At 52.8% G+C, this 23,383-nt stretch overlaps 10 protein-coding genes across 10 annotated transcripts; 6 read left to right on the top strand and 4 right to left on the bottom strand.

The window, feature by feature from the left end:
• Positions 1 to 2,319: 2,319 nt before the first annotated feature.
• UMAG_03148 (uncharacterized protein) lies at positions 2,320 to 4,359 on the top strand (the record flags this gene model as incomplete). The annotated part of the gene is made up of 1 exon (XM_011391309.1): positions 2,320 to 4,359. One exon carries the CDS (start codon positions 2,320 to 2,322, stop codon positions 4,357 to 4,359), a length of 2,040 nt encoding a protein of 679 aa, XP_011389611.1.
• A 206-nt stretch (positions 4,360 to 4,565) lies between these two features.
• UMAG_03147 (uncharacterized protein) lies at positions 4,566 to 7,289 on the bottom strand (the record flags this gene model as incomplete). Its single annotated transcript, XM_011391308.1, has 1 exon — positions 4,566 to 7,289. The coding sequence occupies one exon, from the start codon at positions 7,287 to 7,289 to the stop codon at positions 4,566 to 4,568; it is 2,724 nt and encodes a 907-aa protein (XP_011389610.1).
• A 648-nt stretch (positions 7,290 to 7,937) lies between these two features.
• On the bottom strand, positions 7,938 to 9,800 carry UMAG_03146 (uncharacterized protein; the record flags this gene model as incomplete). Its single annotated transcript, XM_011391307.1, has 1 exon — positions 7,938 to 9,800. One exon carries the CDS (start codon positions 9,798 to 9,800, stop codon positions 7,938 to 7,940), a length of 1,863 nt encoding a protein of 620 aa, XP_011389609.1.
• Positions 9,801 to 10,259: 459 nt separating this feature from the next.
• Positions 10,260 to 11,352, top strand: UMAG_03145 (exosome non-catalytic core subunit RRP46; the record flags this gene model as incomplete). Its single annotated transcript, XM_011391306.1, has 2 exons — positions 10,260 to 10,987; positions 11,082 to 11,352. 2 exons carry the CDS (start codon positions 10,260 to 10,262, stop codon positions 11,350 to 11,352), a joined length of 999 nt encoding a protein of 332 aa, XP_011389608.1.
• A 729-nt stretch (positions 11,353 to 12,081) lies between these two features.
• UMAG_03144 (putative clathrin-associated adaptor complex medium chain) lies at positions 12,082 to 13,365 on the top strand (the record flags this gene model as incomplete). Its single annotated transcript, XM_011391305.1, has 1 exon — positions 12,082 to 13,365. One exon carries the CDS (start codon positions 12,082 to 12,084, stop codon positions 13,363 to 13,365), a length of 1,284 nt encoding a protein of 427 aa, XP_011389607.1.
• Positions 13,366 to 14,087: 722 nt separating this feature from the next.
• Positions 14,088 to 14,711, top strand: UMAG_03143 (uncharacterized protein; the record flags this gene model as incomplete). The annotated part of the gene is made up of 1 exon (XM_011391304.1): positions 14,088 to 14,711. The coding sequence occupies one exon, from the start codon at positions 14,088 to 14,090 to the stop codon at positions 14,709 to 14,711; it is 624 nt and encodes a 207-aa protein (XP_011389606.1).
• Positions 14,712 to 14,885: 174 nt separating this feature from the next.
• On the bottom strand, positions 14,886 to 15,357 carry UMAG_10381 (putative small nuclear ribonucleoprotein SNRPD1; the record flags this gene model as incomplete). The annotated part of the gene is made up of 2 exons (XM_011391468.1): positions 14,886 to 15,249; positions 15,344 to 15,357. 2 exons carry the CDS (start codon positions 15,355 to 15,357, stop codon positions 14,886 to 14,888), a joined length of 378 nt encoding a protein of 125 aa, XP_011389770.1.
• Positions 15,358 to 16,079: 722 nt separating this feature from the next.
• Positions 16,080 to 18,566, top strand: UMAG_03141 (uncharacterized protein; the record flags this gene model as incomplete). The annotated part of the gene is made up of 1 exon (XM_011391303.1): positions 16,080 to 18,566. The coding sequence occupies one exon, from the start codon at positions 16,080 to 16,082 to the stop codon at positions 18,564 to 18,566; it is 2,487 nt and encodes an 828-aa protein (XP_011389605.1).
• A 966-nt stretch (positions 18,567 to 19,532) lies between these two features.
• Positions 19,533 to 20,888, top strand: UMAG_03140 (uncharacterized protein; the record flags this gene model as incomplete). Its single annotated transcript, XM_011391302.1, has 1 exon — positions 19,533 to 20,888. The coding sequence occupies one exon, from the start codon at positions 19,533 to 19,535 to the stop codon at positions 20,886 to 20,888; it is 1,356 nt and encodes a 451-aa protein (XP_011389604.1).
• Positions 20,889 to 21,134: 246 nt separating this feature from the next.
• UMAG_03139 (uncharacterized protein) lies at positions 21,135 to 21,998 on the bottom strand (the record flags this gene model as incomplete). The annotated part of the gene is made up of 1 exon (XM_011391301.1): positions 21,135 to 21,998. The coding sequence occupies one exon, from the start codon at positions 21,996 to 21,998 to the stop codon at positions 21,135 to 21,137; it is 864 nt and encodes a 287-aa protein (XP_011389603.1).
• Positions 21,999 to 23,383: the final 1,385 nt, after the last annotated feature.

Here is a 23,383-nt window from a genome sequence, read left to right as displayed (position 1 = left end):
CCAACAAGTGTCACAGCCCGGACTGATGAAATCTCCGCGTTTCTCCGTTGGATCCACACACCCCCAATATCAACCGTATTCTCCGAAGCCCAAGAAGCTGGCACCGCAAGCGAGGCCTGTCAAACAACGCTCGAAAGCAAATCTGGTTGTTTGGCTGTCACCCCTGGAGATGCACGTTCGGAAAAGTTAAGCTTCCGTTTCGGTTGCCGATGTGGGGTAAACCGAGAGTGTAATGGGGAGGGGACGTTGATATGAAATGCGAGCGGGACTAGGGAGGTGTTGTAATACGAGCGATGGCGTGATAGGATTTCGACGATTGCGTGATCAAGCTCCAGGACAGGCTTGACTCTTATACTCTGCCTATTGCAGCTGTTTTTCGACTGCTTGACAGCCAAAAAGCCGCCCTCGCGCTGGTAAGCGCAACCTTCCGATGCCCCAAAGACTCTGTTGTTGCCTGTCTGAAGCGATTCGAGTCATTCCATCGACCGCTTTTTACTCAGAGAGCGTCACCTGCTCAGGTAAGAGCAACGATATGGACGGATTCAGCAAGATCAGCTAGGAAGTCTGGCGCAACTAGAACGGTCGGAGCGTGGCCTGCCGAGAAGAGTCAGGCGAGCGGTATGCAATTTCTTCAAATCCAGTTTTGAACTTTACATAACTGTATTCGTGATTATAGTTAAGTTGCACTCGTGATTCTATAGACACGGGGAGCTCTGTCTGTCAAATAACTAGAGTAATTGATTAATATTTTGCGCCTCTTCAATTTGCTGCACTCACCACTGAGTACACCAACCCGCTTTGCCATCACTCCAGCTTCACGCTTTGGCTATCGTGATGCCTACGACCAAGTTACAGTATTAGCATAGGAAGATGAATGCGGATGCGAGATACGCACTTGAAGGAAGGGCCAGGCTCGATATGCCATTCACGCTATGGCAGGGCAAAACAAAAGGAGCTTGCCTATGCAAGGGATTTCAATTGGACCGTGGGTGTTGTCTTGAATGTGACACGGCAAAGTTTTTGTGTGTCCGGTGTCCTGGCGCACTCACAGATCGTGGTAAGTTGGTAGGCACGAGGTGTACATCCAGATGTTCGTTCGGATCAGGCAAGGACCCGCACATTCACGATTACCCTGATCTCCCCATTTTGTCGCCATGCTCCGTCGTCTGATTTCCCACACAACTCCTGAAGCGCAGAAAACACCAATCGATTCGAAATCGTATGGCGATAAGAGGTCTGCTTCAGCATCTCGAGGAATATAGACCGGTATCGAGGATTCGAGGCTCTGCGCTGGTCGCTCATGCTTCGATCCGGTTACATGTGATGTGTGATGCAGGAGAGGAGAAGTCGAGAAGGTTCGTGCTCTCGTCGCTGGTGCCAAAAACGACACAGTGTTCACCACTGGAGAATCAACCTCGGCGCTGCTCGCTCAATGGGTGAAGAATGCTCCGTAAGTTGCCCGCCAGTAGGCGCGAGAATCGAGTCATGCAATCGTGAATGTCATCCAACCATTTCAAACGCAACTCACCGCCGCTGACGTGGAGAGATGCGATAGGACAGAGAGTGGCATGAACAGCCATAGCGCGATGTCAAGCTTGTCTGCATCGCTGTCATACCCGGCTTCGATCCACTTCGGCGTTAAACATGCTACGTTGATGCGACAAGGAGCAGAATGAATAAAAGACAGAAGAGGACCTCACCCGTCATCGTGCCAGCGGTGCCAGTGAGTGGATACAAGCTTGACAATCCATCCACCCATGCACGATACGTGATGAGGCTGTGGCATCGGCTCTGTGAACGCGGATTTGTGCATCTTGCTTTCAAGTTTGCCATCTTACAAAGTGCAAGTCGAGAAGCGACAAGCGAGGATAACTGAGTAAACAAGGAGATCCACGCAATGTGCAACATGGGATCAGGAGACCCGACCCGGGTTTTCCTCTGTTTTTCGGGTGTCATCGGCGCGCCTAAGCAAAAATCCGTTGCGTCCTTCTCCTCTGCGACGGCTTCGCTCTCTCCATTCGCCTGTCTCTCGGCGGCTGATTTTGGTCGTCTATGAGATGGACTAGAACTGAGAAGATCGATTCGCCGTACTTTACGGTATGACTCGAGAAGACGAGCAGATGAAAGAAAGGCGTTGACACTTTTCTGGCGTTGCAGAAAGGCCAGGCGGTGTGCTCGTATTGCTACACGCCAAGTAAAAGTCTGCGTTCGAAGCGGTCAGGCGGTCATATAAAGTCTGCTCTCCTGTCCCGTCAAGATGTCTACATACCCTGATTCCTCTCATGAGCCAGCACTTCTCCTTTCTCAAGCGTCGAAATCATGAACAAAGACATCGAATTAGCTGGCCTCTGCCAGGCAGACGGCGCCGCCGGCCTCGTATGGCAAGACATCAAGGTGTCGGTCCCGGCCAAGCGTTCTCTCGGCTCACGACTGTTCAAGTCCTCCAGCGCTGCAACAGCCGATGCTTGGAGCGAGAAGATTCTGCTCGAGAGACTTTCCGGCAGCATCGTTCCCGGTGAGATGCTTGCCATCATGGGCCCCTCGGGTGCTGGCAAGTCTACTCTGCTAGACGTGCTCTCCGGTCGCAAACAGCCTACCTCTGGCCACGTCACCGTCCCCATCTCTGCACATGACGTCAAGAGCATCTCTTCGTACGTCGAGCAGTCCGACTCGCTTCTCGGTGTGCTCACCGTCCGCGAGACCATCTGGTACTCGGCTAAACTCTCTCTTCCGCCTTCCACCCCGCTCTCCGCCATCGACCAACGGACCGACCTCGTCCTCCGCGATCTCGGTCTGACTTCAGTCGCAAACCAGAAGATTGGCACCCCGATTCAACGCGGCATCAGTGGTGGCCAGAAACGTCGTGTTAGCATCGGTTGCTCGCTCGTCACCTTGCCCAAGATTCTGTTTCTCGACGAACCCACCAGTGGTCTGGACACCTTCACCGCGTACGAAGTCATTTCGGCGATCCGAGCGCTGGCCACAAAACATGGCATCGCAGTTTTGGCTACAATTCACAGTCCCAACTGGGAAATCTTCAGCTGCTTTGACAAGACGCTGCTGTTGAGTAAAGGCAGGACAATCTATCAAGGCAAAGTCGGTGGCGTGAAAGGCTGGTTCGAGGGGTTGGGTTGGAAGTGTGGCGAGAACACGAACCCTGCCGACTTCATGGTTTCCTTGGTGAACGATGATTTTATGCAAGGTGGTCAGACTGAGGCTGAGGAGGTGACGATGCAAGCCAAGGTCAGGAAGGGTGATACGAAAGGGTTCGCTGAAGCTTGGGCAAACTACGCTTCGACGAGGGTTACTGCTGCTACGATGCGACGCTTGTCCATTAGCAGTCGCAGTAGCGGCCATCCTTCGGCACCGATTGGGGCAGAAGCAGCTCCAAGCAGCAAAGAGCAAACCAAACACGAAGCCTTCAAGCCATCACGCTCTTCTCACGCCTCTAGCCCTTCTGTTGAGGAAGGATCGAGCGCTCTATCCGTCCAGTTGTCGCGAACGATCACCTTGACACGTCGCAACTTTGTCAACTACTCTCGCAACCTTCTCGCGTATGGGGTTCGTCTGTCCATGTACATCGGTATGGGCATCCTGCTCGCCACGGTCTGGGTCAAGCTTGCTCAAACATCCACTCGAATCAACGACCGACTGTCGGTGCACTTCTTCTCGGTCGCGTTCCTCGGCTTCATGTCGGTCGCTGGCATCCCTTCGTTCCTCGAGGAACGCTCGGTCCTCCTCCGCGAGGCTAACAACAACCTCTACGGTCCGCTGCCCTTTACGCTCGCCAACACAATCTCGACTCTGCCGCTCCTGTTCCTCTGTAGCACACTGTTTTCGATTATCTGCTACTGGTCCATTGGCTTGCATCCTGGTGCGGACACGTTTTTCCGATTCCTCGCATACCTGTATGCTGGAGTGGTGGCTGCTGAGTTCCAAGCTCTGCTCATCGCTGCGGCGCTACCGATCTTTGTAGCCGCGCTCGCTGTCAGCGCGTTCCTCAACGGATTCTGGATGTGCGTCCAGGGCTACTTTATTCGAAGTGTCAACCTGCCCAGGTTCTGGTACTACTGGGCGCACTGGATCGACTACGAGACCTACGCTTTCAGCATGCTCGTTCAGAACGACTTCAACGGCTTGGTCTTTAGCTGTTCCGGCTCGCTCCAGGCTGGCGACTGTAGCTGCGAGTTCCCCAGCAGTCTGATCGCTAAGGGAACGTGCGCGCTTCGCGGAGAGGATGTCGTCGAGGCCTTGCAACTTGGAAACATCAGCATAGCGCTTGGCGCTGGAATTCTGGTCGCCATCATTGTCGTTTACAGAGTCTTGTTCTACGCTGCCCTGCGATGGCAGCTCAAGTAGACCCACTTGGCTTAAGCACTCTCTCCATGTTGACACAACCTTTTGCACATAGCATTCTCGAGTCTCATTGAAAACCGACCACCTCTTGCCACTTTTCGCATGATGCCTCGTGAGTTTCCGAGAGCGATGTGCATCGCAACTGAATGAATTGCCTTGTGAAAGAGACAGGACATCCACAAATGCAACGACACTGCCGTTCTTAAAAGTCAATCAATGACAACCCTCGACGCCCCACTCTTATTGGACGGCTTCTTCTTCTTGGTCACTTTGACCACCTTCATAGCACCCTCTGGATCAGCATCTTGTGCATGCGTGACCTTGAGACTTGATTTCTTTTTGCTCTTCCTAGCGATCGGCTCGGGCATCTCTTCCTGTTCCAACACTGGAGCGCTCACATGTTCGTTCTGCGCACCCCTTATTACTGAACCCATAAGAGTGTCCAATCGAACAATGGGGATCTGATCCACATCTTGCTCCTCGTCTACATGTCGTGCGGTTTGCCGCGGTGCGTTGGAAGCACTGACAATGTAGAACGGATCTTGTGCGCGTTGAGCCTGCAGTCTTGCGTCGCGTTGCGCTTTGCTCTCCTTATCGGCGGACTTGGGAGCGGCTTGAACCACATCGGTGGTCGAAGGCGCATCGTTATCTGCATCTAGGTGCGACGGAAGATGGATTCCGTCCAGAACGACGTAGCTTTCAGGAGCGACGATCCACGCGTTCAAATCCAGCTCGATTGGCGCTGGCACTCGAGACTGTGCATTGGCACCCAAAGGTCCGAGTGCGTGGTTGAAAAATAGCGGCGAGAGCAAATCGAGACTTCGTGGTGGTGAGGTATGAGTTGGCTCTCTCTTCTCGCTTTGCTGAACGTGCTTTCCTAGATCATCTTTCGAATGCGAACCTGCGCTTTCCGCTGCCTTAGCGTCCTTTGTGCAAGGCCCGGCCTGGTACGACTCGAAATCCTTCTGTATCAGCCTGAACAGCTGTCGATATTCGACCGTTCGCTCCTGCACCTCTGCATCCAACGACATCCTCTGAATCGCCTCGAACCTCGCCGCAACCTCGTGTGTTGTATCAACTAGATCGTCGAATTCAACCTGCGGCTTCATACCATCTTGGCTCCACCGCGTCGAGAGCGCCGAAGCCCAGAACGCATACAATTTGACCGCGCCGTGTACGCACGCTGCCGAGGTGGAAGCATCGCAGACAGCGACATCGAACAGAGCGGGTCTGAGCAGCTGCACGATGACTTGGGAAGCAGGGCTGCCGAGTTCGTAGGCATATTCGCCCAGGATCCAAGCGCACGCGTGAAGCACTTTGCGTGCTTCTCTCATATCGTCGCCCGCAGCACCTGACAACGGCCTGGTCAGGACTAATCCTGCATCGGATCGCGTCCAATCGTACGAGGGCACCAGACGTCCATCGCTGAGCAAAGAAACCATGACGCGTGTCGCGTGCGGTCGAATGGCCCGGACTCGAGCGGTGATGTCAATGAGCTGATCTCGAATCTGCGACCCGATGCTGTTCCCATCTGGCAAATTGGTAACCATGGACAAGTGCACAAGTGTATCGAGATACCAAGAAAAGTCGACCACGTTGGCGTACGTATCGTAGCTTCCCAGCGCCAAAATGCGCTCGACAATCTCGAGCCTGTACGACGGCGATAGTGTCGGATTGTTGGCCGAAGTGATAGCGGCTAACGAGCTGGATGATGGATCAGCATCCGAGCCTGCCCAACCACCGCTTGCCAAACTCGCTTTGAGCGCTGCTGCAGCGCCGTTGAGAGAGCCCGAGGCGGTCTGAGAAGAGGAAGAGGGTGGCTCGAGATGGGAGAGTAGCTGCAAGACGATACTTTCTAGGTTCCTGCTCACCGCCATACCCGATACCAGCTCAAGCGCGCGCAGCCTGATGGACAGATCGGGATCTTCGATGGACTCAAAGATGACATCCTGATGCTCCGCGACCAAGTGCGGGTGACTCGGCAGAATCTTGACAAGCGCCAGCAACGCAATGTACTTGAGATTCTGATCGGAATCCGTCAGAAAAGCAGCCAGTTTCTCGACGCATGTGTGAGCAAGATCTTCTCCTCCAGGCTGAGTAAGCATACCGCCGATGATGATGGTGTGAATACACTCATACAGCAGAGACATGGCTGGTGTGGTGGAGATGATCGTGGTTATTGGCGGAACGAGCTTCTTGACAAGACGTGGTTCGAGGGGAGTGAGCGAGCCAAAGAGCTTGATGATCTTGATGAGCATCCAGTTGTTAGTGGATGTGGTCAGAAGACGAAAGAGCTGCGGTGAGAGGGGAAGGAATGGTCTTGGGTCACGCCTAGCCAGCTCGCAGACAACGTTGACCGCCGCCGAAACCACTCCGAGGTCTGAATCGTCGAGTTTATCCCTCAAACGGTCCCAACCTGTTTCGAGCAAATTGGGCGACTTGATGATGAGCGCATACAGCACGAGCAGCGCCTTTTTCCTGATCATCGGTCTGCTATGCGTTAAAAGCCTGATGACATCCGGTCCCAGATGCGTGGCCAGGTCGGGTGTTGTGATGTGTGACAACCCATTGAGCGCGATTGCTACATCGAGAGGTTGACTCGATTGCAAATCCTTCTTGATCATGTTGGTGGCCAAGATGAGCACGTCCGTGTCAGCAGCAAAGCACTGAGCTGCAGCAAGATAGCCGATGTGCTTGTGGTGGTACTTTGCGGAAGCCATCGTCTCGAGCATGTGAAAGTTGGCGCCAGAGAAAGGATATCCGAGCATCTGAAGGTAGGTGAGCTTGAGCACAGCTTCTGCCTTTACCTCGAGGTCTCCCGAGCGTACTTCATGGCGAATCTCGTCCATGATCTGAGCGACATACTTGGGCTCATCCTTGCCGCGATGTGACCGGAGGCCCTTGATGAGGGCCGAGAGTGATCGCTCAAACATGGTGATTGTGGTTGCTGCAGATGGAAGAATATGCTAGTTTGTGATGCCGAACACTATAGATAAACAACAAGATCGATGTACTGACTAATCGGATACGTTCATGGTTGCGATCAGCTCTTGTAGCGGTCGTTGTCGTCTGATCGATGATCGATGATCGATGATCGGTGTTGAGCGTTGAAAGCTAGGACGGTTCCGAGTCAAGTAGCAGTCACGAGTCACGAGTGTGTTGTGCCTTTCAATTCAAGTTCCGCGTTCCGAAAGAGTCCTCAAGAGTGAATCACAAATTTAAAGCCTCCTTTTTACGCTTCGATTATTTATGAAAAGGCAAACAAACTCATTCACGATTCACGATTATGATTAAGTTGATGCGAGGTTCCCGTGTTGTTCCGTTGAAGCTCACCCCGTTCCCATTCGTGATTGTATATCTTTTGGCTGTCACTCACATTCACAATTCGTGATTGCTATGCACGATGACCAGGCCGCTTGGCTATGAGCGCGATGATGATGAACACTCAGACAGCAAGTCGACACTGTCAATCTCTAGCCCCGTCTGGTTCACATGGAATTGTTTCTATAAACATGCAAATCTGGATGAGGGTTGTGTTTCAATGCTTTCGCTCACTTGTGTATGTATACAGTACAGATGCTCTAGATACCCGTGGGCAACTCTTCAAGAGGCTGAGATTCGAGCTCCTTCTGACGCTGAGCCTGCTCCTCTTTCAATCTCTTTTCCTCGGCTGCCGTCTTTTGTTCCTTGTCCTTATTCGCCTCCTTTCTTAACTGCTGGTGGTGGTTGATTTGTTCGCTCACCTCGCTCGACAGCTCAAACACCCTCAAGCTGCCGCGGAACCTTTCGTCCCACTCGACAGCTGCGCTGGGTCGGATGATCTCGAAACCCATCTCTGCATTCCTCCATTCTTTTTCTTTGTTGAAACGCTGCTCCCGTAGCTCGGCCTCGGTCTTGCTGGGGTCGTTCTTTTCGAGCTTGGTTTGCTCACGCAGTCCTCTGGCCAGATCTCGTGCGTCTTTGAGGTGTTTCGGAAGCGCTTTGTAGTAGCTCTCTCGTGCCTCGGCGATATTCTTTTCGGTTTTCAAGAAGTAGGGTGGGTAGCGTTCTTCCGTTTCGATGCCCCAGTCGAGATCCCCGCCTTGCGGTGGGACTTGTGGCACTTGGCCCGGTTGAGTGCCAAGACGACCGGGCTGGAATTCACGCGCCGTTTCCTTGGTACCATAAACAAGGGTGAGCGCAAGCTCGGCCCCGTGTTGCACCTTGTCGCGCTGTCGGAAGAAGTGATACATGCGAAGTGGAATGTTGCGCCAACCGACCAGATTGGTAAAGTCGACAAAGCAGATGGGGGGTTGGGCCGGGATCTGTTCGGATGGTACTAGGAGCTTAGGATCGAGTCGTGCGGCGGCAGCTTCGGCCTCGGATCTGACGCGCTTCTTTTCGGCTCTAGCTGTATCAGCAGGGGATGGACCCTTCATGCCGCTAAATGCGTTGGGACCGGAGCCGAAACCATACGGTACAGAACCAAGGTTGGTGGTAGCAGAACCAAGACGCGATGGAAGTGGTGCACCTGCGCCATCCTCGTCGCCTGCTTCAGCAAGCGCAGCGATGGCCTTGTCCTTTTCGTCGAGGAACTCGCTCGTTGTTGATGATGGGCTGTCACTGTTGGCCAAAGTGGAAGGTTCGGCAGGAATCTCGTCAAATGCAGGGTCCTCTGCGAGTTCCTGTGCTAGCTCATCGTCTCGATCACGTTTGAGCACTTCGAGGGGTGTGCACCAGCCATTCTTGAGCGCCCACGCCCATTCCTTGAATGCAGGTCTACCGACCAGAACGATTCCACCATCGATTTCCCTTTGAAGCTCCTGCTGCGGTGTAAGCGAAAATTGTGACTGTGACATGGCAGTGATCTCGTCCATCCAAGGCTCGAGGCCAAGGAGTTTGCGTCTTCTCTCCTGGATTTTGCTCTGCAGCTCTCGAGCTAGACCGCCGTGGCGAGTGCCGTTAGTCACCTCCCAATCAATACCAGCAGCGACAAGCACAGGCTTGATGTACTTCTTAAAGTAAAGAAGCGCTTTGTCGTAGTCGTCATCACCGGGCGAACGAGTAGCGTAGACGGTGATCTTGCGTGGCCACTCTCCAGGTTTCATAGGCTCGTTGGAAAGATGCTTGACCTTGTCGATGTAGTCTTGACGGATGATCTTGCATTGGCGACGGTCATCGTAGTAGAGGTAGGAGAGCGTTCCGACAGTGACGAGGAAGATGGACCAGTTGCGGGATGGCAAGCGAGGCTTCCAAGCGAGAACGCTTTTGGGGATGCCCATGTACTCGAGTGGGCGAAGGACGGCAGGTATTTCGCGAGGGACCGGAGCCGGAGCGGCCGGTTTAGCAGCAGAGCCGGCATTGCTTGTGGTTGACGAGCTTGACGCGGAGGCTGATGTAGAGGCGGCTGAAGTTGTCGATGCCGACGATGTGGTTTGTGACTGTGATGGCGGTGTCGAGCTCATGATTGTCCGAGTGGAGCAGCCAAAGTGCTGCTTGTCAACGTATTTCAAGCACGTCGATGGTGATGATATTGATGATTATGAACGGCAAAGAAGTCGAAGGACCCACCACGGTTTGCTTTCGAGACTCAACTGACTCTGCCTTGTTCGGAAAGATTCGCAATTCGCGCAGGCACACGGCAGAATAATCACCAATCACGAATCACAAATCGCTGCGTGATAAAAATTCCCTTTCCCCCTTTCCTTTCCCGCCTGTTGCATAAGCTGTGTGAATTCTTATAACTTGGTGCTTGTTATATCCACGATTCACGATTTTTGAAAGCTCGGGATTCGGACAACAAACTTGACATTTTCAGACGTATCACTCTGTAACTATTGCACATTCCCGATATTCACAATCCTTCACGCCCTTTCTTCGACTCGACCTTACTATACTAAGAGAAGCTTGCTCTTCGACTCACCATGGTAGAAGCAACATCGACAGAAGGACCGTCAGAATCCGCTAGGAGAACATCTCCGACTGCGCTCCGATCACTGTCGGCTGAATTCGGCATCTTGGCAAGGTCTGATGCCAGCGCCTCGTTTTCCTTCGGTCCAGTCAATGTAGTCGCCTCAGTATCAGGACCGACAGAAGTGCGCATAAGGGACGAACTTACGGATCGTGCGACCCTTGATGTCATCTACCAGCCTCAACACGGTGTTGCAGGCATTCCAGCACGAGCTGTCTCTGATGCGCTCACCACCGCATTTTCCTCTGTGCTGCTGCTGCATCACCATCCACGTTCATTGATACAGCTGGTGCTGCAAACGCTGTCGTCACCATCGTTGCCGCAGTCCGCTGGGCAGCCGCTCCAAACCGATACTGGAGACAATCATCGACATGTGCCAAGACAACCATTGCTGCTGGGTCCCGATGTTCCGCCTAGTGCTACCGAGCAGGCTGCACTCATCAACGCTGCATCGTTGGCATTACTAGATGCAGGAATCCCGGCAAGAGCTAGCGTAGCCGCTTGTGCATGCGCCATACTTCCAGCGACACAGGGTCTCGTGCTCAGACAGAACAGTCACATAACTGAGATGTCTCAATCGCAGTTGGCAGGTCTGGTGCGCCAGTACAAGCAAGAGCAAGATGAAAGCGACGATGTTGATAGGTATGACGAGAAAGACAGCAACAAGCGATACACGGCAGAGTGAGTGTCGAGACTAGTGCGATGCACTTGACAGCTTTTCATCTACGAGTGACTGACGCTTCTTTTTGACTACATCTTGATTCTGATCCCGTAGGACGGTGGTACTGTTGGACCCAACGCCATTAGAGTTGGACTATGCTCTCAGCACACACGTATTTGCCTTTGCATTCTCGCAAGCTTTGGATGAACAGGATAAGGAGGCAACACCACGGGAGATCTCGGAACAGATCTTTGCCGAATCGCAGGGCGCTGTTGATTTGGACGAACTGCAACACGCTCGTCGGCTTTGCTTGAGTGGATGCTCTGCCATTGTCGCTTTCATGCGAACAGCGGTACAAAAACGAGTTGCGTCGCAGGTCGCATGAAATCCAGCAAAACTTAGATCTTCTCTGCGTCAGGCCCTTTGCAGCGCGTGTATGGCCTTTATCGCTCGAAGGTGTGTTGTGTCGCTGGCCGAAAGAGGGTTGATGATGATGAACAATCACTGTCACAGTCGTGAGTTATACGGTGTCACGTGGCGTACGGTCATGTGCCATCGTGCATGTATGCAAGATAAAGCTTTTAGATCCTGAGCTGTTAGATCCTGTCAATATTGCTCGTGGTGATTTTCGCAGAGCTGGCTTGAGCGCTGCTTCTTCGGCTCTCGGGACATATCCAGAGTCAACGAGTGGGACAAAGGGAATATCAGCTTGCCTTTGTTCATCCGTCCAACTACAGTCACGAGTACGTCAACTTGAACTCTAGCCCAAGTCTCACCGGTTCCCTTTGTCCTCACCCGCTGCAGAGCACATGCATCTTGACAAGCCTTTGTGCAGCCGACGGTCGAGGCCTTCCCAATAGACAGCTTATGTTCACTAACGTATCCGCGATTCGTTGCATCCAATCAAGCCTGCGACCCTCGCCCCACCACATTCGCTAACCCCTGACGAGCGCATACGGCCAACGACGCGTTTCAGCTATCGGGCAGAGGTCGAGATACCGTTTTGGACGGCGATACGTGCTTCCCTTTGTGCCACTTGTCACTCTTTCTGGCGTATACCCAAGGGTTATAAAATCCCTCTTCTCAGTCTTACCCCACAACACACTTAACCACCATGATCTCGGCGTTCTTCATCTTCAACCAGAAAGGAGAGGTGCTCATCTCGCGTCTGTTCCGCAACGATCTTCGACGCAGTATCGCCGATATCTTCCGCATCCAGGTCGTCTCGAATCCTGACGTTCGTTCGCCCATCATCACGCTCGGCTCCACGAGCTTCTTCCACGTTCGGCACGAGAACCTCTACATTGTCGCGGTCACCAAGTGCAACGCCAACGCCGCGCTCATATTTGAGTTTTGCTACAGAGTAATCACCATCGGTCGATCGTATTTCGGCGGCAAATTCGACGAGGAAGCGGTGAAAAACAACTTTGTGCTGATCTATGAACTGCTAGATGAGATCTTGGACTTTGGCTATCCGCAAAATTCAGAAATCGACACACTCAAGATGTACATCACCACCGAAGGCGTCAAGTCGGAGCAGGCGGTGAGGGAGGATTCGAGCAAGATCACGATTCAGGCAACTGGAGCGACGAGTTGGCGCAGAGCGGATGTAAAGTATAGGAAGAACGAGGCATTTGTGGATGTAGTAGAGACGGTCAATCTGCTGATGAGCAACAAGGGGACAATCTTGCGGGCGGATGTGGATGGAGCTATCCTAATGAGGGCGTACTTATCCGGTATGCCCGAATGCCGATTTGGACTGAACGACAAGCTGGTCTTGGAAAAGAATGACAAGAATCGCGGTAAGGTGGATGCGGTTGAATTGGACGATTGCCAGTTTCATCAGTGTGTCAAGCTGGGAAAGTACGATACGGATCGCAGCATCAGCTTCATTCCACCGGATGGCGAGTTCGAGCTGATGCGATATCGATCGACCACCAACGTGAATTTGCCTTTCAAGGTGCATGCCATTGTCGAAGAGGTATCCAAGAGCAAAGTCGAATATACGCTCAACCTCAAAGCGAATTTCGACAGCAAGCTGAACGCTACCAATGTGGTGCTACGCATTCCTACGCCGTTGAACACTTCGACGGTAAAGTGCCAGGTCAGCATGGGAAAAGCCAAGTACGTGCCCGCCGAGAATCACATCGTCTGGAAGATCGCGCGGATTCAAGGTGGTGGAGAGGCGAGCTTCGGTGCCGATGCAGAGCTCAGTAGTACAACCGTCAGGAAGACGTGGAGCAGACCACCGATCGAGGTGGATTTCCAGGTACTCATGTTCACCAGCTCTGGGTTGTTGGTCAGGTACCTGAAGGTGTTTGAGAAGAGCAACTATCAGAGCGTAAAGTGGGTCAGGTATCTGACGAGGAGTAATGGGAGTTACCTCATTCGGTTTTAGCGCGGTCGAGAATCTCAGCTCATCGTCAAATGCCTTTTTTTTGCGTTTGTGGTAGCGTGTCATACGTTGAATTGATACAAGGAGATGCTCTTCGTGTCTATGTATCGGTGTCTCTCTATATCTGAGCATCAACAGAGTGTCAGGCGAAGATCAGGGCGATTTGAACATACAAGCTGACTGTGATCATCTGGTACGAGTCAGCGAAAGTGCGAGCGAAGAAGATTATCACGAGCGTCAGCAACCATCGCATACATGTGCCACAAGTGCCAAACGTAGCAAGAGAAAAGCGTCCGTACTCTTTTAAAACAAAGTCTCCGCAAGTGAACGTTCCTCGTTGGGAAGATCATCAGAGGATTGACAGATTATAATGATTGTTACGTTGTCGTCATTCGCCATCTCTGCATCAGCACTTCCCAGTCGAGTTCCGAAGACTGATGGGAGAGCAGGGGTGTGTGATGCGGTGATACTTACAGTTCGCCGATGGTGATGGTGAAAAGGGGACAAAGTGGTAGTTAGCAACTGGAAGAATTTGTACAATTCGTGATTGTGATTCTCAAGAGCAACCAAAATCAAATCGCAGCTGAGTGTATCGGCCGGTTCAAAATCGGATATGTGCTTTCAGGAACGGCTACCTCGTTCTTTGCTCTTGTACGACATCTGAACCGACAGCACCAACTGGACCCATCTTTGTAGCATCGACTTGTCTCGAAAGCATAGCCGCAATGTCCGCACCAACAGCGCTCGCAGAAGACAGAGCGGCGTTCCACCTGCTTGGCCACCCGCTTCCAGCCTTGATCGATCTCGCCTCGACATCTGGTACCACCGTGGACCTGTTCACCCTGTCGCTCCGACAACCGATCATGCTCTTCCTCTACCCCTCCACCGCTTCACCTCTCCGCGCCACTCCTGCTTCATGGTCCAGCATACCCGGCGCAACCGGCTGCACACCTCACCTCACTTCTGTCAACACACACCTTTCGCACCTTCTCTCCAAGGAATCCGAACTTCAAATCTTCGGTCTCTCAACACAGTCCCACACCGAACAAATTGAAGCCAAAGCTCGACTGGGACTCAAGTTCGATCTGCTGTCAGACGAACGCCAACAGCTGAGGGAGGCGTTGGATATCCCAAGCTTCGAGTGCGAAGGGAAAAGGTATTTCAAGAGGATGACGTTGTTGTTGAGAGGAGGTCAAATTACAAGATTGGATTACCCAATACAAGTAGCACATGAGGCGGCCAAGAGAGCCGAAGCACTGCTGAGGAGCGAGCAGGAGCTTATGGACGAGGTTGAGGCGAGGGATGCTGCAGCAGCCAAGGCGAAAGAGGGGCAAGAGGCGCTGGCATGAGGGGTAGACAGAAGCTAACGATGTTGCAGCTTTTGATAAACAGATAGATGCTGGTAAAGCCTAAAAGTACAATGATTTTGCGTGTCTGCATGTTCAACGAGCGAAGAAAAGCGAGGGTGGCATTGCTGCAAATGGATAAGCAGTTGAAGCGCAGCTCGAAGCCAACGGATCGCATCAACGGCCGCGACCGCGTCCACCACGCATACCACCACCTCTCCCCCTGCCTCTGCCTCTGTCCATGCTCGCACCACCCCTTGCCCCTCTTGCAACAGGATCCTTTCTCTTGCCTTTTGGCTTGGGTGCATCGTCCACCAACAACATATCCAGGGGCAACGCATCCGGCAGGATCCAATATCGAATGTTGTTGCCTCGAATCGACAGTGTATCAAGCGTCACCGCAGGTCGTCCACGCACCGTCATCTTGACCGTTTTGAGATGTGTGTTCATCTGAATGTCTACACCTGTGACTGTGCCGTGGACAACGGTACCGTTTTTGAGCTCGATGGTCACCGACTCATTGTTGAGCTTCATCAAAAATCTGGAGTAAGCGTGTTAGCAAACAAGATCAAGCGAATGTCAGCGATTCAGACGTCCTTGTCGAGGCATCAAAGGCTTGAAGCGTGGCTGCTTACCTGACGAGCTTCATGATGGGCCAATGCACTGACTGTCACGCCAGTCGAGACGGTACAGTATAGAGCTGCGGTGGGTTCGGGAAATGCCTTGACCCTAAGTATGCAAGTCGGTGGAGAACGATACACCACGCTTGGACAGTGCAATAAGGAGGGGAGTCCGGCTGAGAGCGATCACCGCTCTGACTGTATAGTAGTCGTTTGAGAACGCTGCTGGTTGATGGATGCGTCGAGGACGATGATGAACGTAAAAAGCCAAATAGTCGACGAAGACGAAGCGAATCACGAATGCACTCACAACTCTTCTCTCGGCGTTGACGTGAATCGAATCGTGAATCCCGCATCAAGAACCATTTTTACCCGATTCCCCGATGGATTTCTGTCACAGGAGCGAGTCGCGTCGGAGATTATTCGCGATTCGTGATTCTTGCACGTCACGACCCACTCACGACTGGTGACTTTGAACGTGTTAATTGAAAATGGGAATTCGTGTTTTTGGTTCGTATTTGTGATTGCTTTAACGTTAGTTGCGAATGTTTTGGGCTTGCAGAGCGCACAAATCAAGAAACGCAAACTGGCCCTCCACAAGTCATGGCGCGCGTCCTCAGTTGCTATGTTTGGCCGTTCCTTCCTTAACCACCTTGGACATCCTGAACGACACAATGAAGTGAGACGGTCGCCCTCTCTCTCATACAAGACGCAACTCGACTAGCTTGTAACGCCTTCGGCCTGCACCGCCATGGGTATCCAGGGTCTGCTACCGTTGCTCAAGGACGTTCAGAATTCGGTTCATGTCTCGAGCTATGCCGGCAAGACTTTGGGCATCGATGCCTACGTCTGGCTCCATCGTGGTGCATATGGCTGCGCACGAGAGATTGTTCTGGGCGATCCAACTCCGCGCTACATTGCTCACGCGGTGAGTCGCATTCGTATGCTGCAGCATTTCGGTGTGAAACCGTACCTCGTGTTTGATGGCGACAAGCTTCCTGCCAAAAAGGGCACCGAGGATGAGCGAGAACAGCGTCGAAGCGACAACTTGCGACGCGCAAAGGAGCTCGAGCAGGAGAAAAAGCTGCAGCAAGCAAGGGATGTGTACGCGAAATGCGTTGACATCACGCCCGAAATGGCCTTCCAGCTGATCAAGGTGCTGAAGGAGGACAACATCCCATACGTCGTAGCACCGTATGAGGCAGATGCACAACTGGCGTATTTGGAAGCCGAAGGAATCATAGATGGTGTCGTTACTGAGGACTCGGATCTGCTCGTGTTTGGCTGCAAGACAGTGCTCTTCAAACTCGACCAGGCAGGCAATGCGGTAGAAATGCTGCAACACCGATTCTGGACCAACCGACAGGTCGCGCTTTCCGGTTGGACTGCCGTTGAGTTTCGTCAGATGGCCATCCTTTCCGGCTGCGACTATCTGCCAAGCATTGTCGGCATGGGGCTCAAAAACGCGCACAGGCTGCTCAGGAGGTACAAGACGGTCGATAAAGTTTTGCAAGCTGTGCGTCTGGAAGGTAAGATGCGTATTCCGCCCACCTACTCGCGCGAGTTCCGCAAAGCTGAGCTCACCTTTGTGCACCAGAGGGTGTTTGATCCGCGCTCGCAGAAGCTCGTCACACTCACACCGCTGCCAGATGGTACGCATGATGACATGCTGCCGTTCATTGGGGCTCCCATGGAAGATCATATGGCCAAAGGCGTGGCCGAGGGGATTATTGATCCGATTGCTAAGACTCCAATTGTGGATCGGCTGCCAAAGCCGCTCAGCACACGCAGCAGTTCGGCCAGCAATATCGCGTCGACAAGCGCATTAGCATCAGCAGCAGCAGCAGCAGCAGCAGCCGCTGGTGTACGTTCTTTGGATCGCAGCACAACGGCTCCGTCCACGATCAATTTAGCCGGCAGCGCCAATGGAGGTAGCAGTTTTTATCGACCCTCTGTGGGTGGAGCGTCGTCCTTGGCAAAGAAGAAGGTGGTCAGCAAGGAATCGGGCTTGCAGAGTCTCCATGGGTTTTTTGGCGGATCGAGTCGGACCAGCAACAAGATCGAATCCAGTCAAAGCAAAACTGCGGCGGGCAGCAGCACACAGAAGCAAGAACGAGTGCCGCTGGCTCCTCGTGATACGAACAGGCGCACAGGCGCAGACGAGATAGCCAACGGAGTGGAACTCGCGCGCAAGCAACAAGTGGATGCAAGACCAACGCAGAGCAAGTTTTTCACCGCTCGTCGATCTTCGCAAGACGCCAAACTGGACCATGCTTACCTGCACCTGGGTGGGCAGTTGACACCGCCAAAGCCACATCAGGATCCCAACGACTCTGGTTACTGGGACGAAGAGTGCGACGACATGCGCGATTTCGTCAATTCGAGCAGTCCTCCTCGCGCGCCCTCGGTAGTTCCAGAATCGCAGCCGCTAGTAGTGGATACACAAGAGGTTTGGCAGACAACACAGCTGCCGGAGAGCACGGTGGAAAGCGTTGTGGCTACACAGTTGGTGCATAGTACAAAATCCTCTCGTAGCTCATCAGCAGTGGTGGTGGTGCCGCAGACTCCGTCAAAGGGTAGGAGAAGGATGGCTCGGGCATCAACAGAGAGCGAAGCGGGGTTGTCTTCGCCTGAAAGCGCGATGGGTAGTGGCTTTATTTCTTCGCCAGCGTCGTCGACGGCACATGCAGGCGGGGACGGCGCAAGTGCCGAACGAGCGAATGACCTGGATGAGCTCGACGAGGAAGCGTTTGCGAGCTCGGCTGTGTTGGCAAGTCGTGCGGCGGGTTTGGAGCGGAAACGCAGAGCGAGTCAAGATGGGGACGATGAGATGGAAGCAGAGCCCATGACACCAATGGCCGCCACGCGCAAAGCTCTGCTACACACCAGCGCAAGCATGTCAAAGCTGGAAGCGTTCCGTTATACCACGCATACGCCGCGAAAGGAGCAGCCAGAGTTGCAGCGAGGTACGTTGCCACGAAGGTCGATGTACACATCTTGCACTACCAGTGTCAACGCCACGTCGCCGTCGATTCTCAAGTTGACCGCCGCCACTCGCACACCAGTAGCATCTGCAGGAAGCCGACCGAACAAATTCCTCAAGCCAAGTCCCACGCTGCTGCTAGACGGTGTGGATGAAAGTGGTACTCATCTGACTTTGGACACAAGTTGTGTCGGCGTTGGTAGCTCAGGCAGTGGCGGCGGTCTCTTTGACAGGTTTCGATATTCAGATCGGTAGCTGAAGGGTCTGCAGGTAATAGGCAGCTAGGTGCGTAGTGTAGCATGGAGCTCACAGCCGTGAAAATGCAGGTCGATGCGGAGGATGTATCCGTAACGTTCAGCAGTCGGGCAACTGGACCGTACAATCAGTCACGAGTCGATGCGCGATACGAGCTGCACCGTGGTACGCGAAGGTGTGTGCAGCCACAGTTGAAGGTACATTCGTGATTACAAATAGCACACACGCACGCCGAGTGACGCGCGGTAAATTCGGTGCTGCGCGGAGATGATTCGTGGATCAAGAATCACAATCGTGAATCACGATGGACGAATGACGAAATGTGAATTGGCTGAAATTTGAATTTAGTGTCAGTGCAGGGATCGATCGCTTGCTAGAAAGCGTCCAGCCGATGCGACTCACGACTGTGAAAAGATCGTGGGTCGTGGGTCGTCGGTGCGCGATTCACGATTGAGCGAGTCACAGTCACATAGTGAAAGAGAGGGTGACTGTGAACTTGATATGGCTGAATCTTGAATCGCAAATTGCGACAGCTGCTGGCAATCTCTGACAGCACCGAACGAGCGTCGTGCGTGCCAAGAGTTAAGCTGCGTGGAAATGCCCGGAAACTCAGAGTTTGCACTGGAAACCTCATGCGCGGCCCCACTCACTTGTCACCACTCACACTCACAGACTCACAACTCACGACTGTGACTGCAGCAGCATTCACGATTCATTCGTGATTCGTGGTAACGTTAAGTTAAATCAGAGCAATCTGGTCAAATCGTGAATCGTGTATCATGAATGTGAATCTCGCTCGAGATCAATTGTAAATCGCCAACACCACATACGCTAACCTTGTCACCACCAACAATCGCGATTTGTGTTTGGCACGCACTGGCTCGACGTTTTTCCGTCACAATGGCAAGTAACGCCGGCAGAGCCCCTCGACATGCGCTCAATATCCAAGCCGCTCAAGGCGCTCCCATGGCCGGGTTCGGCGCGATCTTTGTCGGCTTTTGCTTGGTTTTCTCCATCTTCCCTCTGTCCAGTTTGTTTCCGCACTACATCTCCCCCCTTCCGCCCGCCAAGGGCACTCAACCTTCGCTCAGTCCACGCCTGCAGAATGATCTTCACCTCTCCCAATCCACGTGCAAAGCCGAATTCTCACGACTCTATCCTCAGCTCATCGCCAACCAGATCGCATGGAAGAGCAAAGGCGGCATCCTCTACGCAGACGTCAAGAACGCAGCCGACAACTGTCGACACGGATGTGTGCATTTGATCATCAAACATGGACAGATTTTCATCAGGGCTCAGAAGAAAGATTGGCAGAGTAGGGTCAGGTCGACCCTGCAGCTGCTCGACAAAGCCTACAGCGGAGCGAGTGAGCACGAAAAGGCATTGATGGAAGCAACCGAGCTCGTCATCAGCACGGCAGATTTCGACGGCTTCACCGACCCCAACAGCCGAGGTGCCGGATGGGTGCTCGACAAACGAGTAAACGATACCCAGGGACAATACCTGTTTCCCGATTTTTCCTTCGCCAGTTGGCCCGAAGCGGGCATCCCTTCGTACCAAGAGTTTCGACGTCAAGCGCAACAGGTCAACGCCGAGACCCCCTGGAAGTCCAAAACTAACCCAGCATTCTGGAGAGGTGACGCTCTGGCGGGCCAGAACATCAAGCCACGAGAATCGCTGCTCAGCGTTGCAACCGGTGCTGGCACCGAAACTTGGTCCGATGTCAAGCGAACCAGTTTCTGGGTTTCCGGTCCGAGCATCGAAAAGATCGTTTCGCCACCTGAACACTGTCGACACAAGTTTCTCATCCACTCCGAAGGCGTGGCGTATTCGGGCCGGAGCAAGTTCATCCTCTCATGCCAATCGGCTGTTGTCATGCACGCTTTGGAGTGGGAGCAGCATTTTCACCCGGCTCTCATTTCCGATGTAACTTCCCCCGACCAAAACCACCTCCTGCTACCAGGTAGCTACTTTGAAGCTCTGCCAGAGACGATCAAGTCTCTGATCGCCCAAGAGGTTTCAAGCACAACCGCGCTGACGACGGGCCAGAGAATTGCAGCAAACGCAAAACGAACCTTGACGGATAGGTACCTTACCCCCGCCGCAACTGCATGCTACATCCGTGCAGCTCTGATCAGTTATAGCAGCAATCTAGTCAGGACGAGCTGGCCAGATCAACAGGGTCCTAAATTGATCGAGGGCTCAGGCGTTGTCCCGGGAGCAGGCACTTCAAAAGGCGGATTAAAGCAGTTGGGTGTCAAGGGCGACATCGAGTTGGGCGTCTGGAGTAACCTAGGTCAGCCAGAGTGGCCGCCTGAATGAGTACGTGAACCACGAACCAAGAAATTGAATGGACAATGTCAGACTTGACTCTTAACTCATCATTGAGCTTTTGCACAGAGGGCGTGTCACGTTTCATTGAGCATGCAAATCTGGGCGACTAGAACTATACGTAAACACTAATGGCGGGACGAGACACGATGTTGCTGCCCTTTAAGCAATCATAGGGGAGAGAAGCAATCATATTGGAGAGAGAGAGAGAGAGAGAGAGAGAGAGAAGACACTTGCCTAAAATTCATGGGCGAAGATGTCATGATCGCGACGGCTGGTCTTGGTCGTGTTCGAGATTGCTGGTGCGGCTGATGGGTAAGAGTTCGATTTGAATCCATCACTTTCGCCACTGCGGTGTGGTCCGAATAATGATCTTGTTGGGTTCTCGGGTGTAGCAATACTAACCGACGAAGTGGAGCTCTGGCTGCTGCTGAGTCTTCTCGCACTGTGGCTATGAGTGCTGGGGTCCATTTCCTCGGCATTAGCACTGCGTCGATGTCGGAACCTAGCCAACTTCGACTGTTTCGCCCGCGTCTGCTTTTGCATCTCTCCGTACTCCATTCTAGGTTGTTGTGGATCCTCGTTGATCCACTGATCGGGTTCCACCAAGCCGGTCTTGTGATTCTTGACGCCTTGATCACCTGCATAGACGTTCCACGGTGCCGTAAGACCGCCCCTTCTCTCCTCAACCTCTTCAACTATATGCGCATTCCCTTGATCATCATACACCATCGCCTGACTCGGTGGTAACCTGTCATTGAACCTGCCCGTCCACTGTCTCTTCTTGGCAAGTTTCTTGCTGGGACGATCGTCGACTAGACCGTAGCGAATCGCCCATTTCGGCGTCCGTGCTTTCGTGTCGTTGTTTCGTATATTTTGGATGAACCAATTATGAATGTGACCAGGAATAATTCCACAGATGGTGAGCAGGACGTTGATGAAAAAGTCCTTGCCGATGCCGAAGCGAATCGCTACGGCTAGAGGTGGAAAGAGAAACCCGAGAAGAACGATAAAGCCGGTGAATCCGTAGTGGTTCTTCCAGCTGAAATCGATCTTGCCATCTTCAGTGCGTGGGATGCCGTTGCGGAGAATTTTCGACATTATGTTGCCAACGTAATGAAGGGAAAGACGGATAGATGGCGGCGCAACAGTTGCTGGGTTCAAGCTGAGTGCCAAGATGCAAAGGCCAAAGTGGTTGAAAGCAAGGGAACGATTGTGGCGAATAGAAGCCTATCAAGCTCGTTCAAGTGTAAGAATCGAGTGGCGTTGTCCAAGGTGTGACTGCGAGTTCGACCGTACCCGGAGCAGATATATCTCGTTTGATGCTGTGTTGCGTTTTGAAAGTTGGTGGTCGAGAGGCAACTTGTTCGGTTTGTTGCGCAGTCAATCGAGCAAGCAAAGTGCGGGTAAACCAACCAAACTCAATCATTCACACATTCGTAATGTGATTCACGATTGTCTACTTATCGCACAGCATTTTGCAAAACGTGAGTGTGCGGAGGGGGCTTGGGAACGGAAAGGCTTGGCGCAATCACGAAAGGTTACATTACTTGCCGGCGGCGGCAAACCCTTTCAACCTCCGTGCTCTCATACCTAGTCACGAGTAACAGGTGTGCGTGGTCACACAGTCATGAGTGTGTGTGCATTGCGCTCGACTCTGAAACGCTCCATATTCCATCAACCACGAATCAGCTTGCCCTCGTGCTCCCCCATCAACCCGACCCGTGTCGGTTTGTTGCCGCAAACCTCGAGTCAGATCAGTAACACAGACAGGATCCGACTGCGGCAGATCCTGTTCCGCTCTTCAGATAACTTTGAAAACAGAACAATTGGACATGGCGCTGTGTTCTGTGTTCCTTGACACTGGTAACTGTCGCACAGAAGAGGCTGAAATGTAGAGAAAGAGAAAGAGGGAGAAAGCGAGAGAGACTCACACAAGGAGCTTGGCGCGGGGTTTGAATTTGACTTTCAGTCGTGAGACTCAGTGTGGACGCAAGCGAGAGGTTATGTAGGCAGTGCGTCATTCTACATCAAATTCACTCTGCGCTGCACCCTGCCGTCCGATTTTAGCGCCCATATTTTGACCGAGATCCGATCCGTGATAGAAACACACACACGCCAGCTTCGTGCTTGCCCATCGGTATCTCTAGTGCAGCGTCTATCAGGTCGACCGTCACCGATGGTATCGGTCAGAGGCATATAAACAAGCGCTCTCCGATGCGAGACAAGGTCATGGTTGCACAAACTGCAAATACAGAAACATGCGAAAAGTCTTGATTTAGGTGAGCCATGGTAAAACAAGATACTCAACACCTGGTGCGGTTGAGGTTGTTGAAACAAATTTGAGAGGCCACCATTCGTGAGTGGGGGAAAGTGTTGGACTCGGCACTTGGTCGATAACGTGTTGCGGCTCCTTCTAGGAGCTGGTAGTCGCAACTAGGAGAGCCCGTTCACATTACCGTCTTTCTATGCTTCGTCTCCACCGT

The sequence above is a fragment of the Mycosarcoma maydis genome, chromosome 8 (assembly GCF_000328475.2).
Source record: "Mycosarcoma maydis chromosome 8, whole genome shotgun sequence".
In the NCBI taxonomy this organism is placed as follows: domain Eukaryota; kingdom Fungi; phylum Basidiomycota; class Ustilaginomycetes; order Ustilaginales; genus Mycosarcoma; species Mycosarcoma maydis.
The sequence above is the reverse complement of the archived record's forward strand: the minus strand, read 5'-3'. Positions and strand labels throughout refer to the sequence as shown.